General features: G+C 37.7%; 1 protein-coding gene across 1 annotated transcript in view; it reads left to right on the top strand.

Annotated features, from left to right (window-relative positions):
- The first annotated feature begins 8,485 nt into the window (after positions 1 to 8,485).
- Positions 8,486 to 14,945, top strand: part of LOC149298328 (synaptotagmin-6-like) — a 54,810-nt gene continuing 48,350 nt past the window's right edge. Inside the window, exons 1-2 of the mRNA XM_089487461.1 lie at positions 8,486 to 8,655; positions 13,575 to 14,133. Of these exons, the coding sequence (XP_089343587.1) occupies positions 8,486 to 8,655; positions 13,575 to 14,133 (729 nt within the window). The remainder of the gene's footprint in view (positions 8,656 to 13,574; positions 14,134 to 14,945) is intronic.

The raw sequence follows: 14,945 nt of genomic DNA, 5'->3' as shown, positions 1-14,945 counted from the left end.
GTCACGTGATGTAACGGTAAGTGAGCTGATCAGTGTGGTCCAGGTTGGAAGGGCCCTTTCTGAACAGTTGTGAAGTGACACAGGGAGACATGGGTCCTGTCTGCTGTGACCCCTGTAGTTACCCCACTGTTAAAACCCCAATCCTATACTACTAGTAGACCATAGATCAGGTTTATAAAGAGAAATAGAGGTGAAGTGAGCTGTATTAATGAGTGGAAACGGGCCCAGGCCGGCCATGTGGCACACTGGGAAAATCTCCAGTGGGCTACTCATGGCAGATCAGGTGCTGCAACGTGTAGCCAGTGACTGGCTATGCCTGACCTGGCTATGCCTGACTGTACCCTTTGTGAGGAAAATTATAGACTGTGGCCAATCTTATTAAGGTGCCAGGCACATGTACATTATCAGGCAGCCGCTGGCCTTAAAGTGCATCTTTGAGTTGGAATATTCTATTGGTTTCCATGGTGACAGCTTCACATGTGCTGATTTGCCCCTGAACTACTTATAATTTGTAAATCTGGTGCATTGAAATTATCTCCACCTTCATAGCAGTTCAGTAGATGCACAGCAGATGTCTCTTTTACCGTTTCACTTGAGCAAATAAATGTCACCAGATCTGTCTTATTTATTCTGCTGAAGTTTGTTCACATGATTAAAGAATGTTATCTGGAAAAAAAGTTTAGGTATTCAAAAGTACTAGAAAATATGTTTCTAATGCTGCATATCGTCACAAAAAAAATCTGCAGAAGTGGAACAGCATCTTTAAATTCCCAGCAATTGCAACGTTGTACATATAAGCAAATGTTAAAAGCCAACAGCCGAAATACCTGCCTAGGATCTATAAATCCATGGCATGTAATGATCAGCCAGCACTCAGGCTGCCCTTTCCCTAATTGCAATTATACTGCCTTATTAGCATGGGGTCCCATCCTTTCTGCGGCTGGTATTTGAATAATGAAGACAATGAGACATTAATCTATATTATCGGATTGCAACTTATTTCTGTATACAATGTATATCTTGATTCATTATCTCTTTCAAAGGGAACATTACATTGCTGCGCAGAGTACTGATGTATTCAAAGCGTGTTAGTTTCCAATGTGACCCCTTGGTAATAACCACAGAGCGGAAAAATAATTAAGGGGAAACTGGTACATATAATTAAATATAGTGTCCATATGGTACATTTGCATATGGATTATGCCAGCCAAGGTTTGAAAAAACACTATTATCTCAGGTTATATAATAAACCATTTATCCTTCGTCTATAATAATTTTGTTGCTGAAGTATCATAGAAACAGAGGTTGTAGTAATCACAATAATCATACAAAGGAACCTTGAGGGCTTGACCTTGAGTCTCAATAAATCTCAAGGTCTCAGGGGAACCGACACGTTATCAGAATCACACATCTTTTCTATGTCGGCCCAATAAATGGTCTACCCTTTGTCTAAAGACTCCACAGTTTGATTCTATTATTTTCTTCTCTGTTTGAATGAAATCCGGTAAGCCAAATTGCCACTATTCTCGCTGTTGTAATACAGCTGAAACCCTCCTTGTTGTTTTTTTTAACTTTCTGACAATATTTTTTTTCATCATTAAAACGATTTGGTCACCACCATTAGAAAGTCTCTTCCACAGAATATTTCTGTTTCTTATATACCCCTCTACAATATTATTTTAGAATAACCTTGACTCCTTAGACAAGGGCGGAACAAAGAGCTGGGTTAACACGGTTTCTAAAATGTTACTTGTGGCACCTAACGTTTGTGCTCTCTTGTATTGCTGTGTATGGGAGCATCCCATGGACAAATGGTAGCTGGCAATCCTTTGAGTTATACCTCCAAGTGACTTCCATTGATCTATAGTGAGGATTTACACTGGTAAAAGACTATGGTATATGGGACTATGGCAAAATTGGTGCTTTTTAATCCACTGCAGGAAACATGAAACGTTTTCTGTGTTTTTTTATGGGATCAAACCTTCAGAAGAAAGACTAAAATGTCCGATATCCTAAGCTTAAAACAACTCGGCACCTAAAAAGCAGAAGATACATACAAGACACTGCCAGTGAGAAAAAGTCCATCCACTTAGCACTGGTTAAAAAGTATGAATCCTTTTAGTAGCAGAATAGCATCTTGTTTTTGAGAATTTATGGGAACCGCCACTTAGGAACAGTAACCTGTGTAGAGAATGACTAGCACAGACGTAACAAAATTGAGCTTACCGCACATAGGAAAATAGAAAGAGGTCACAGTAGATAAAATGTATTCCAAATTAAATGCTAAGTGAGCCAGGTTAGGATGGGATTAATAAAGTGATCTGTAGCCGCCTCTCAAAGGCACTGAGCTAGCCTTTTCTTTTGATTGCATTTCTGCTTAACCTAGCTAGATTTCTGGTTTAATAATACAGATGTTTTCCGCTATTTCCAAGGATTATGTGATTGGTGGGCAAGATATAGCATGTGACCGAAAAAAAGGCAGAATTTGCTTCCTTTGCTCTCCCTGTGCAGTCCTGCACCGATAACATCAGTATTTCATAAGATTCCAGAAATTGCATTTTTATAATAGGTTATTGCTTTTTCTCATTCATCGTGTTCAACTAATACAAAAAGCGTTAGTGAGATGTTTGTCTTTGTGGAGGCAAAGAAATATACCCTCATTGTTTGCCCACCAGGCATACCAAATTTCTAGAATGTTACACTCCAATTATAAATTAATTAATCTAGATTTTATTCCTTCTTCTTTCTTATTCCATGCATTTTGGGAGATGTCAAAATTATTTTATTGTAAGCATTCAGGCAAGCATACAGGAATTCAAAAGAAAAAGTACTATAGTGATAGATATAGTTATCCAACGCCTACACCTTATACCAGCAGCACTTATATATCTGGGTGCTTTCCTCATCCACATAAAAACAATGGTGAAAAAATATAAATAGTGATGAAATTTGCATAGTGTAATCTAATAAAAAAGTGTTTTTTTGACAACTGGATAATTTCTTGATATTTAATGGTTTTCCAAAATTGAGGTGTTAATAACATAAAAAGACAAAAACAGAATTTATATAGTGTGACACTGTAAATAAACATTTCAATCAGTAGATAATCACATATATAAAATTTAACTAAAAATGTAACAAAAAAAAAAGCTTCCTTACATTACATCAACATCTAAGAACCTCCAGTTTTAGATTATGACATCTTGTTCCAACATTTCTCCTCTGAAATAAACTCCTTTACTATGTTTAAGTATTTAAATGTTTTTTTCACATCTGCCCTCCCTCTTCTTTCCCCCAAGCTATACATATTGATGATTGGTGATATCAGTTAGTGGATAACCATCCTAATTCATACCCAAGTCAAGTGTCCAAATCGGAATCCCTGTATTGAGGATGTGGCTAGAAGCAGGTCATACCACAGGAGGGAAGTACTGGGACCCTGGGGGGGGGCATGGTCAGGGGTAGAATCATCTGCTCAACAATCTGACAATCAGAGAATCTCCCCAACCAACTCATGATCCCCACTGTCATGTAGCTACGTGGGACAGTGCCTGCAGATCAGGATTGTCCCCTGGAAATCGGGAGACTTGCCACTTTCATATAAAACCAAGTTATTCAGATTATGTGGCCAAAAAGGAGAAAGATACCAAATTTTGATTCCGCACCAAAGCCATTTGGCCAATCAAGTCAGCCCATTTTTTTTCACCTTATCTCATCCCTGACCTTAAAGATTTTCACAACAGCGGTATTATCTTGTCTTGTAGGATTTTGATGGGTCCTCCTTTTCAAAACAGATTCTCCATTGCATACAATTGTCACAACAATTGGTAACTCAGGGAATAATTGAGTATTGCTTCAGACCTGATGAAGAGAGGATAACTCTCTAAAGCTTGTCTTTTAAATATTATGTTAGTCCAATAAAAAAGGTATCACCGCATACTCTGCAATACTCTGATTTTTTGACATTGTGTCTACTGGACTAATACGGCTTCACCCTTTTACATTATATATATATATATATATATATATATATTTATAAAAATTTCCTCCATTTGGTCTCATTCATACATTCATATTGGTATAAAAAAAACCCGCAAACGAATTGGTCAGTTTGATAATTGTTTTGTACAAACTGTCAACTGTACTTTAACCCCTTCGCGACCTTTGCCGGTTCAGGACCGTCATGACATGAAGGTCACTAAATGACCTTTGACGGTCCTGAACCGTCAAAAAGTAAAATAAGCTTAGAAAGTGATCAACGATCACTTTCTTCGCTTAAACGGCGTTACTGTAATGCCTCGATGTCGAGGCATTCAGCAAGGCCGAGATCTGCATCGGGGGCCATGTCTGGCCCCTCCCGGAGGCGTCAACAGCCGCCATACATTGTATGGCGGCGGACGCCCGTTTTAAAAGCGTTTAGGAGGCGATCAACGATCGCCTCCTAAACTTAAATGGTGTCGCTGGAATGCCTCGATCAGGAGGCATCCAACGACACCAAACACTTACCTCTGGGTGGGCTGTGACCGCTCCGGAGAGCGGTCACAGCCGCCGCTGCCGGTGATCTTCGCCATCAAGCAAGATGGCGGCGGCCCGGGAAATAAAACAATAAAGACGAAAAAGTTCGCTAGAGGGTCTCCAGACCCTCTAGAGAACTGGCTCCACTTGCTGGTTGAATACAGGTACTGCATTCAACCATGCAAGTCAATGGAGCCCAGCTTTCTAATCACTATGTGATTAGTAAAATATTCAAAAAAAATAAAAATAAATAAAAAATGGAAAAAAAAATTAAAAAAAAATGTGCTAACATTTAAAAATTATTATGCAGTGATGTCACTAGATGAACCATCCAGTACCAGAAAAATGTGTAAAAAAAAATATAAAAAAAGTATTAAAAAAATAAAATAAAATTAAAAAATAAAGTTTATTATTTTGAGCAAGTGCTAAAATTTCTCAAAAATCTCAACAAAGAGTTAAAAAAAAAGCACTTCAAATACCCAAGGGGTGTCTAATATATAAAAAAAAATGGCTGATGGGGTAAATTGGAGTGGCCTAGCTCAAAGATAGGGCATAGGTACAGACTGACCAAAATGGAGAAAAAAAGCGCACTTCCCAAATGTGGCATTTTAAATCTGAAACAACCCGACAAACCCATGCATGTCGGGTATCACTGCACTCAGGAGATGTTCCTGAACACACATTGGGGTGTTGTTTGACAGTGGCATATACCAGGACCTGTATATCTATAACTAAAGTACAATTTGTGTGAAAAAAAAATAAAAAAAATTACTATTACAAAGTTTGACAAAGTGTAGTTCTATAATTGGTGCATGGAAAGGGTTAAAATAACAGCATTTGGAATACCCTGGGGTGTCTAGTTTTCAAAAATATATGGTTTGAATGGGTTAAATTGAGTTAACCGGCTTCAAAGATATTCCAAAGAGGAGAGGGAGGCACAATGACCAAATGACCACCTGAATTACGCATGCCCCAAAAGTAGCCTTTTACCAGCCAAACAATCTGACAAACCCATGCATGTGGGGTATCGCTGTACTCAGGAGATGTTGCTGAACACACATTGGGGTGTTGTTTGACAGTGACATATACCAGCACCTGTATATCTATAACTAAAGTACAATTTGTGTGGAAAAAAAAATAAAAAAAATTACTATTACAAAGTTTGACAAAGTGTAGTTGTATAATTGGTGCATGGAAAGGGTTAAAATAACAGCATTTGGAATACCCTGGGGTGTCTAGTTTTCAAAAATATATGGTTTGAATGGGTTAAATTGAGTTAACCGGCTTCAAAGATGTTCCAAAGAGGAGATGGAGGCAGACTGACCAGATTTGTTAAAAAAGATTTGGAAATCATAAAACGCTGCTTGTACTTATTGCCCTATAACTTACAAAAAACAGCAAAAAAACATAAAAACATTGGGTATTTCTAAACTCAGGACAAGTAGAAGAATCTATTTAGCTAGTTTTTTTACTTGCTTTTTTAGGTGAGTAAAAGATTTTTCAAATAAAAGTCATAAAATGTGGTTTTTTTTCAATTTTTCACCATGTTTTTTTAATTTTTTTATAGTAAATAAGATGGTACGATCAAAATAATGGTATCTGAAGAAAGCCCATCTTGTCCTGAAAAAAACAATATATAACTTATGTGGGTACACTAAATGGGTGAGGAGAAAATTACAGCTGAACACAAGCACCACAAAAGTGTCAAAACAGCCTCGGTCCCACAGGGTACAAAACGAAAAATGAGCCCGGTCCTTAAGGGGTTAAAAAAAAAATATTTGATAGCACAGGTTTGCGTAGTGTGTATAGAAAATGCCTTCCCGTCAATGACCTAATTCATAAAAACGAACAGCAACAGATGTGTTACACCAGCCAAACCACCGGGATTAGCAGGAATATACTAGAAAAAAAGCCAAGTCTGTTTAAATATGAGTTACACATTGGTAATTTTTAGCACTGTCATCTGACAGGAAGAATTACATTTTTTAAATCAATAATATTTTTAGAACAAGAAGACAGAAACTGACTTGTTTGGTTCCCCCACCATGTTAAAGGCGGGTCAATATGAATGAAAATGTGATTGCCCAATCAATTATATTATTAAATATGTTTATGAATGAAGGTATGTAGGAGTTTTGCTTCACCACAGGTATACATGAGCTTTTGCTAGACTCTTTATAAGGAACCAGATGGCAATTTAGCGAAATTAAGCTTCTTTCAGGATGGTGCGTCTTTAAAAAGAGTTACATGGAAAGTCAGAGAAAATGATAGGAAAATGGAAACAAAGTAATGAAGACAATGAATCCACGAACAAAGCAAATGTTTGATCCAGCCATTTCCTACATCCCGAAATTGTATAGTTTTATATGCAATTTCACAGTCTTTATAGGTTAATAGGCTCAATGAACTGTTTCACTCATCAAACCCCATATAGTGGCAATCACATTTCCAAAAATCGTATTAACATAATAATAGAACGGATCAAAAAGACAAGAAACCAAAGCCATATCCCTTTTGCGTTTCAGAGAATGGGTATATTAAGATTATTGTTCGCTATGAGTGGAGGAGTCTCATATGAGCAGTGTATAAAGCTATAAAGAAATTACATTGTTAAGTGGGAACTTAACGACGTATTCTTTTTATTTCACATGCTAATGATGCCGTTTTTAGACCGAAAGGTTCTGTGAATTTCTGTGTTTCCTTGAAAGACCTGAAACCATTAACCCTGGATGTGTTTTAAATTACACCTAGTTAGGAGAATATAGCCGAAGAATACCTCCAGAGTATATGGATTTCAACACTCACACAGTGAATTGCGCAGAATTTATAGTCATACAATTATCTGGTTAAAGATCCAATAAATTAAGTTTCAAGACCGTTTAGCTCTCAAGTAGAAACATGAAAAGAGATAATCAGGGAACGGTTGTTGGCCAACTAGGAAGTCTCATGTATAAACAACAGACAGACTTATCAGTAGTGGTGGTTTGAAAACCTAAACTATATATGATATATGGAAACATGGTAAGAGGAGTTGATATGATGTCTTGGTACTAAAATATGTCTGTGCTCTTCACCGGTGTATTATTATTTTTTTCTTCAAGTGGAATATATGGAGCATTTATTTGCAGCATAATGTAAAATGTAGACAAAGTCATTCCAGACAGAGGGAATAGGATTATCAGTAAAATAGGATTATGGTGCATATGTCCAAATCTTGGCCATTTAATAGATCAATACAAGTTTATGTAAGCAGGCCCTTTCTTTTTTTCCTTAAAATGGCCATCCATGATGCTGCTGTTGTGTATCATCCTTTGTGACATTAGTCAAGCAGGCTACCAGAGTGGTTCCTGTACCACGCTGTCAGTCAATGTTAACCAATATAAATAATAGTATTTGCCCACAATCCACCACTGATAACACTTTCATGATGATGTGTTAACTCATATTTGGCTGCCAAAAATATTCACAAAAATATCCCCAAAACGCATAGAAAACACAGACTGAGGCTTATGTCCCAAAGGATGTGGTCCTCATATCATAGTCATGATGAGTGATCTGTTTTGCTTTTTTCCACTTTATATATGGTTTGGGCATGTAGAAAGACATACAATAAAAGAGCTTAGTTTGATTTTGTCATCTTTTATTTTATTCAATCTTTTCTCACAGTCATTCTTTTCTCTCCCCTACCCTTCTGTCTCTCTCTTTCTGCTTTTCTTGGTGTTGTCGCTCATTGTTACCCCTACCTCTTTTTTCTGTCAATGTCATTTCCTGCTTTTTTACCCCTGTAGACCTGTCCGTCAGCCTCCTTGCAGTGATAGTTATTGTGTGTGGCCTGGCCCTGGTGGCAGTATTTCTCTTTCTCTTTTGGAAGCTGTGGTGGGTGCCCTGGAGGAACAAGACAGTGACTTCTAACCCAACCGCACCGCAGAACGTATCTACTCTTACCAGTGTCAACAACGACAAAGAAGTCATGGCAGACAAACTGAAGGATGCGAGCAACTTAGGCTTCTTGGAGGCAGCTGTTAAGATCAGTCACACTTCTCCTGATATCCCGGCTGAGGTCCAGATGTCAATGAAAGAACATGTTATGCGTCGTACAAGGATGCAGAGGCAAACAACTGAGCCTGCCTCTTCGACCAGGTTAGCCTTTTGCATTTATGTATTTGTAATAATGCATGCCACATCTGTGTCATAGAAATCTGTCTGAGCTACAGTGTCCATTAAAAGTGCACATTTGACTGTGATGTACTAAGTCCAGGCAGATGGACAGAGTCAGCTTGGCTCAACTGTGAGTCTGGCTTGTAAACCTCACTGTAGAGTGTGCTATTGCAGATGACATTTTTTACATCAACATGAAATAATTTTAAAAAAAGGCCTTTAGCTTAGTAGAGAATGGTCAACATTAGTACCTAGTAGCACGCCTTAGACTAAAGCTTCACTTTGTCACAAAAAATGTGCTATTTCTGATGGGAATAAATTAATATATATTATATTACAGTATATTAGTAAAGTATATTATCCATAAAAACAACCCATAGCTCTTCCTGCCATGTTCCTTTATAGCCTGTCATGTCTCTGAACAACAATTTGTTTGCTAAATGATATAACCTGTAGATCTGCAACATATAAAAATATACACAGTATTACATTTAGATACGCTGCGTGATATGTTGGATTCTCGAGAGCCATTTTGTTGTAAGCTGTCTGTTCAGGGGGTCAGCAATGAACCCTTAAGAGGATTCACAACTCTATAGTATGTATTTTCAGTAAATTTGACCTGTCAACATGAGGATAGTCACATTAATTTAGTTGTGTTGCAGGGAGAAGGTCATAATATTACACGTGGGGAAAGCTGTCAGATAAGATTAGGGGCCGTCAGGTTGTTGCTCAGGTGATGTCATGCAGTGTGGTAATAACATATGCAAGTGAAAGTGACAGTCAATGCTTGATGGTTTCTAAACACGATTTTTCTTCGACATAGTAATTCGGTGTCTCCAGCAATCTGCTTTTACAGCCCAACAATGTAGTCATTTATTAGATTTGACTTAAAGACACATATTTTGCAGTTTAACCTTTACATCATGTTCTTTGCAAGCCCTCTTGATAATACAGTGAAACAATGGAAAGTATTTTGGAACCAGTGCAATTATGTACAGTGTATATATACCTTCCATTCCAAGGGCATCCACTTACACTAAAAGTGCTTTTAGAGGCATAAGTTGCTTTTTAGCAATGCTGGCTGTACTAAAGTTGCAATATAAATAATGTCATAACAAAATGACTTAGATTGGGATGTAGTAAGTACCGTAATTGAAATCAATGTACAGTTTAGTTGACATCCTGCGTTCTAGCCCACAATTAATAGCTCTGTGCATTGGCTAATCTCACCGCAACTGCACAGTTCAGCCTTTACGTGAATTAAGAGCATTAAAACAAATTAATTTTTTAAGGAATTTTAATAAAACAAATCTTGCTTTCATTACCTGTTTAATGCGAGTAGAATAGCTTTACCATCATAAATCTGACACTCCCTTCCTGTAAGGTAATACATTTAGTATCAGTCTTGTTTATAACTAAACCAACTCTTTCGCAAACGAAAATCTAGTTTTCAAAATAAATTTAAATGTATCAAAGCATTAAAAACTAATTTTTAAACCGAAATTCCTCTTCACTAGAAATCGAACAACCACAGATTTACTGGGCCTCAACCGTTAGGTGTGATGCTAAAAGTCTTCATAAAATGTCCAACATATCTGAAAGTAAATTTGCAAAAAAAAAAATGTGCTATTATCAACGAAAAAGAAAAATTATCCATAAAAACTACCCATGCCTCTTTCAGACATGTTTCTTCCTAGCCTACATTTTTGGCTGTCATGTCTAAGGACATATAAAAAGGACATTAAAATAAATACTTATATCAAAATAATTAGTATTTATATAAGTGTTAGAATTTTGGATTCATGTAATGTAAATAAAGTAACCAGTAGCTCCACATCATATTAAAAAAATATTGGTTATTTTATTGTGCTTAAAGAATATTTCTGCAATTACATTTACATATTCTATGTAGTATGTTGGTTTACTATAAAGAATTTGTAGATGACAGCTCCTTGTTCATCAGATGGGCTCTTTAGCTGTATTTTTTCCTTTCAGGAATAAAAATATTTGGTATCTTCCAATTAGTAGTTGCATGTACACATGGGAGCTCTAAAGGTTTTAGGAAGCGTAGTTAGCTTACTCGGATCAACCAGTCTACAAAAACTGCCTATATGTTCTTACAGATTTGATGACGCCACAGTTTCCTAACCTTTTTTTCCTCTCATGGGAAATCCCTGGGCAAACCCTACAAGAATAAGTGCTTGTAGAGACACTACAGCCATTATATGCCTTCATCTGAATCCCGCAATGTTTTTGACTTTTTTTTACAGAGGTAGAAGTACAGTAGAACTGTGTTAAGAATAAGTGGAGCACATTTAAATGTTGTTGTCGCCAGAGATTTCTGATTTAAGACTCACGGATGACCATGATCCATATCTATTCTGGCACCTTCATTCCCTTTATGCCTGCATCTGGGCCAACTTGCGAAAACTGTCACATTGCTGCCCAGACAAAGCATCAGCTATTTCATTATTTACCCCTGGAATGTGTACTCCCCAAACCCAAATGTTCCGATGCAAGCACTGCTGCGCTAAATGTGGAAACAAATGAATGACTGGCATGTGAGATTGATGTCCTGAGCCACGCTAAAATTAACACAACAAAATGTGCTCCATTCATTCCTAACACAGTTCTACTGTACCACTACCACTATTAGGAACAGCTCTAGGAGCGTTACATTTTTGGTCCATCATAAGTCACTCCAACCCTCAGGCCACAAACCTTCAAACCACAAACATCTGAAATACTGTAAGCCCCATAGCCCACTGATCCTGATGCATCCACTCAGAGGGACAATTAATCATGTCCAGGAGCCATAATGAAGCTGCCACTTCCTTATCTGGATACTTATTAAACCACAGAAGTATCACTTCCCAACAGAAACGTTCCCTTGACTTGCAGTGCAGGGTTTAGACAAGTTTGAGTACGGGTGCGTTTCCTCTTATCCCGTGCATTCATGACGGCGTTTACATGCTGTACACCACAAACACTGGCCATGCATCCCCGACGACTGAGCCTCCATACATATGGCTAATAAGAGTTTGTGCACATCCAAAATGTTTACTATACAAGCCGACCAGTGCCGGCCCAAGACAAAATGCCGCCTGGGGCGAATTTTAAAATGCCGCTCCCCCCCTTATCTACCCTTCCTCTCCCTCCGTCCCAGCCCCCCCATTATCTACCCTTCCTCTCCCTCCCTATTATCTACCCTCACCCCCCCTTGTACTTACCTTTCAGCAGTCCTGCGGCGAGTCTCCGTTCGGTCTCGGTGCTGGCTTGTAATGCTGAGCGCCGGAAATGAGCCTGGAGCGGTTGCCCCACTCGGCTCCATTGTCGGGCCGGCCCTGAAGCTGACTCTGGGAAATTCACTGCTGCTAAAGTCTCTCTGCTGATACATGTGTAAAAGCAACACATGCTTTTGTCATATGACAAACTTTTGTAGATGTACTTATGAATGAGGCAAAATATTTCTGGGAAATGTCTGGGTATACCAAAGTACCAGGAATGGGGTTTGCTCTTCTGCATTTAGTTACAGAAAGTGTTAATTGGAATCACACCTTTAAAATGTATCCCGCAAAAATGCAACTATACTGAACTGCTGGACCTTTTAATTTCTAGAACTCCATTTCACAATGTAATAACAGAATATTAGAAATATCTATTCAATCATCACTATTAGTATTTTTGGTCTTTACTTGTGCTATGTATTATAGTGCCATCTGGTGGGTTGCTATGTAGCCACAATTTTCCACAATGCAATTAAAGATAAATTACACTGTACTAACTATAGTTATAATTTTCTAATGTCTGTTTTTCAATGAGAAAAGCTAGGGAAGAAGTTACCTATACAAGCGATTTAAAATGTGGCCTATTACCATAGCAACCAATAGACTATCCCTGCTGATTGGGCCATTCTAGTTGTTGCTATGGTGACACCACCCCATTTTGAAACAATGCCACCATAGGATTTCATAAAAATAGATTTTAAACTGTACATGTGTGTTTCGTGGCATATGACATCTACTAATGAACATGAAATGAAAATAACATCCTGTCATATGGTACATATTTAGTAAAGACTTTTATGGAATGGAAATGAAGTACACCCAGGGGTCATGTCCCCTGGTTCCATGATGATGTTTAAGTCTGTAAAATTGAAAACAACAATCTAAAGCTACTAAATTTCAATTTACTGCGCAAGTAGAAAGATTTAAGTAAATTAATTTCAAACAAGGGTGATTGAAGATTACAAATCATTCAGGAAATCCTTTCCTCATTTTGCTTCAACTTGCACTAACCAGAGAACAGGTTTAAGTAAGGACAATACTGAAGAGCTTGCATACAATAAAAGCATATGGCCATTTCTTCCTTTTTTACCCCGAGTTTTTCTAAGACATCAAGGAGAGCATCATTCCTTATTTCCGATACGACGTTAGATGAGATCTGTGGCAGCACAGATCTAATTTGCATTCCTTAAAGCAGATTTGCTGCTTTCCAAAATCCAACATTTCTTTGGTTCTGTACACTGAATAAACATATGTAGTGATGTTTACTGATTAAAATATTGTAGTCTATATATTGAAAAAACACCACTAAGTTGATCAAAATTTTGGTGGAAGGGAGCTGATGCTGACCAATTCTTGCTCCAGATGAGAGTTTGCAAGTTGAGAGAAATACCTAAACATTTTAGCTGCTTAATTTCCGTCTAAGTCACAATAAATCAGTTGCCCAACAGAAGAAGCGATTGCTGGAAAATCTTTTAAAGAAAAATTCTCTGAACTGCACAGATTAATATAGAAGTCAGGAAAGGCTTGGAACTTGGGCTCAGGGAATCTATAAAAAAACCAAAAACCTAGTCTTATTACTAATTACATCTACTAATTAATTTATGTTTCTTGTAGACACACTTCCTTCAAAAGACATTTGCCCCGTCAGATGCACGTGTCAAGTGTTGATTTCGGAACAGACACACTCCAAGTCACCGAGCAACCAACTAGCATCGGAAGGATAAAACCTGAATTATATAAGCAAAAATCTGTAGACTCTGAAGATACCAAGAAGGATGATGCAAAAACCTGTGGAAAGATCAACTTCACACTGAAGTACGACTATGAGAATGAGAATCTCATAGTCCGGATTCTCAAAGCATTTGACCTTCCTATTAAAGATTTTTGTGGAAGCTCTGATCCATATGTCAAGATTTACCTTCTACCTGACAGGAAAAGAAAATTCCAAACTCGGGTTCACAGAAAGACACTCAATCCAACATTTGATGAGTCATTTCAGTTTCCTGTTCCATACGATGAACTGCCCAGTCGGAAACTGCATCTCAGTGTTTTTGACTTTGATAGGTTTTCCAGGCATGATATGATCGGAGAAGTCATTTTGGAAAACCTGTTTGAGGTGTCAGACCTGTCAAGGGAAACATCTATCTGGAAGGATATCCAATATGCGACTACGGTAAGGAGAAAAAGCATCATGAAGCAGTCTGTAAACTTAGTAGTTAGTGCTTTATTCAATAATGCTTTCTAAACTACTTCCCCTCTTAAACAGGGTCATCTTAAAGGACATAGAAGGTACACCCTACCAATATACAGAATGCATCTCATTCAATGCTATATTAACTTTAAATACATTTAGTCTCTGAGTGATCCTTAAAGGAGTAGGGACAGGGTTTAAAGTTAAGCAGTAATGAAACAAGCAAATGTGGGTGTTCCCAAAAAGATATTCATGAATATTTCAGTGTAACAATTTTAAAACCGTCAATGAGTTGTTTTGGAACTATTTGAAGGGAGCATTACAGTATGAAGGTTGCAGTTCCATCTAGAATGAATATTTCCTAACTTGAAAATAGGTCTCATGCATTTTTGCCTTTTCGTTGCATAAATGGAAATGGTAGTGGTCCTATTAGTGGTCCTCTGTTATGGTGTTCCCGCCAGAAAATTAGTCCATGCATAATGAAGGCAGGGATATGGTCAAAGCAACAGGTTTGCTCTGCCTTAGGACTAATTTGAAACTATATGCGGACCTCTTGGAAGGTATGTGAAAGTTATCTTGTGCTATCATTTGAGACTAGTGTAAGTCTTAATGGCTGCTGAAAAGTGCAAGCTAATGTCCACAGAAGGCTGGGCTAAATATTACATTGTCTACATAGATCATGAAGGAATTGATGTTCAGGCAAACAATGTTTCTTACATTCATATGATAAATAGCAGGTGCTCAAGTCTTCAATATTCCATATAGAAAACCATAAGTGATCAATACATTGTCCA

The sequence above is a fragment of the Sceloporus occidentalis genome, unplaced genomic scaffold (assembly GCF_023333645.1).
Source record: "Sceloporus occidentalis isolate IW3139 unplaced genomic scaffold, rSceOcc1.0.p SCAF_33, whole genome shotgun sequence".
Classification (NCBI taxonomy): Eukaryota; Metazoa; Chordata; class Lepidosauria; order Squamata; family Phrynosomatidae; genus Sceloporus; species Sceloporus occidentalis.
Note: the sequence above shows the minus strand (reverse complement) of the source record. Positions and strands in the feature narration are given on the sequence as shown.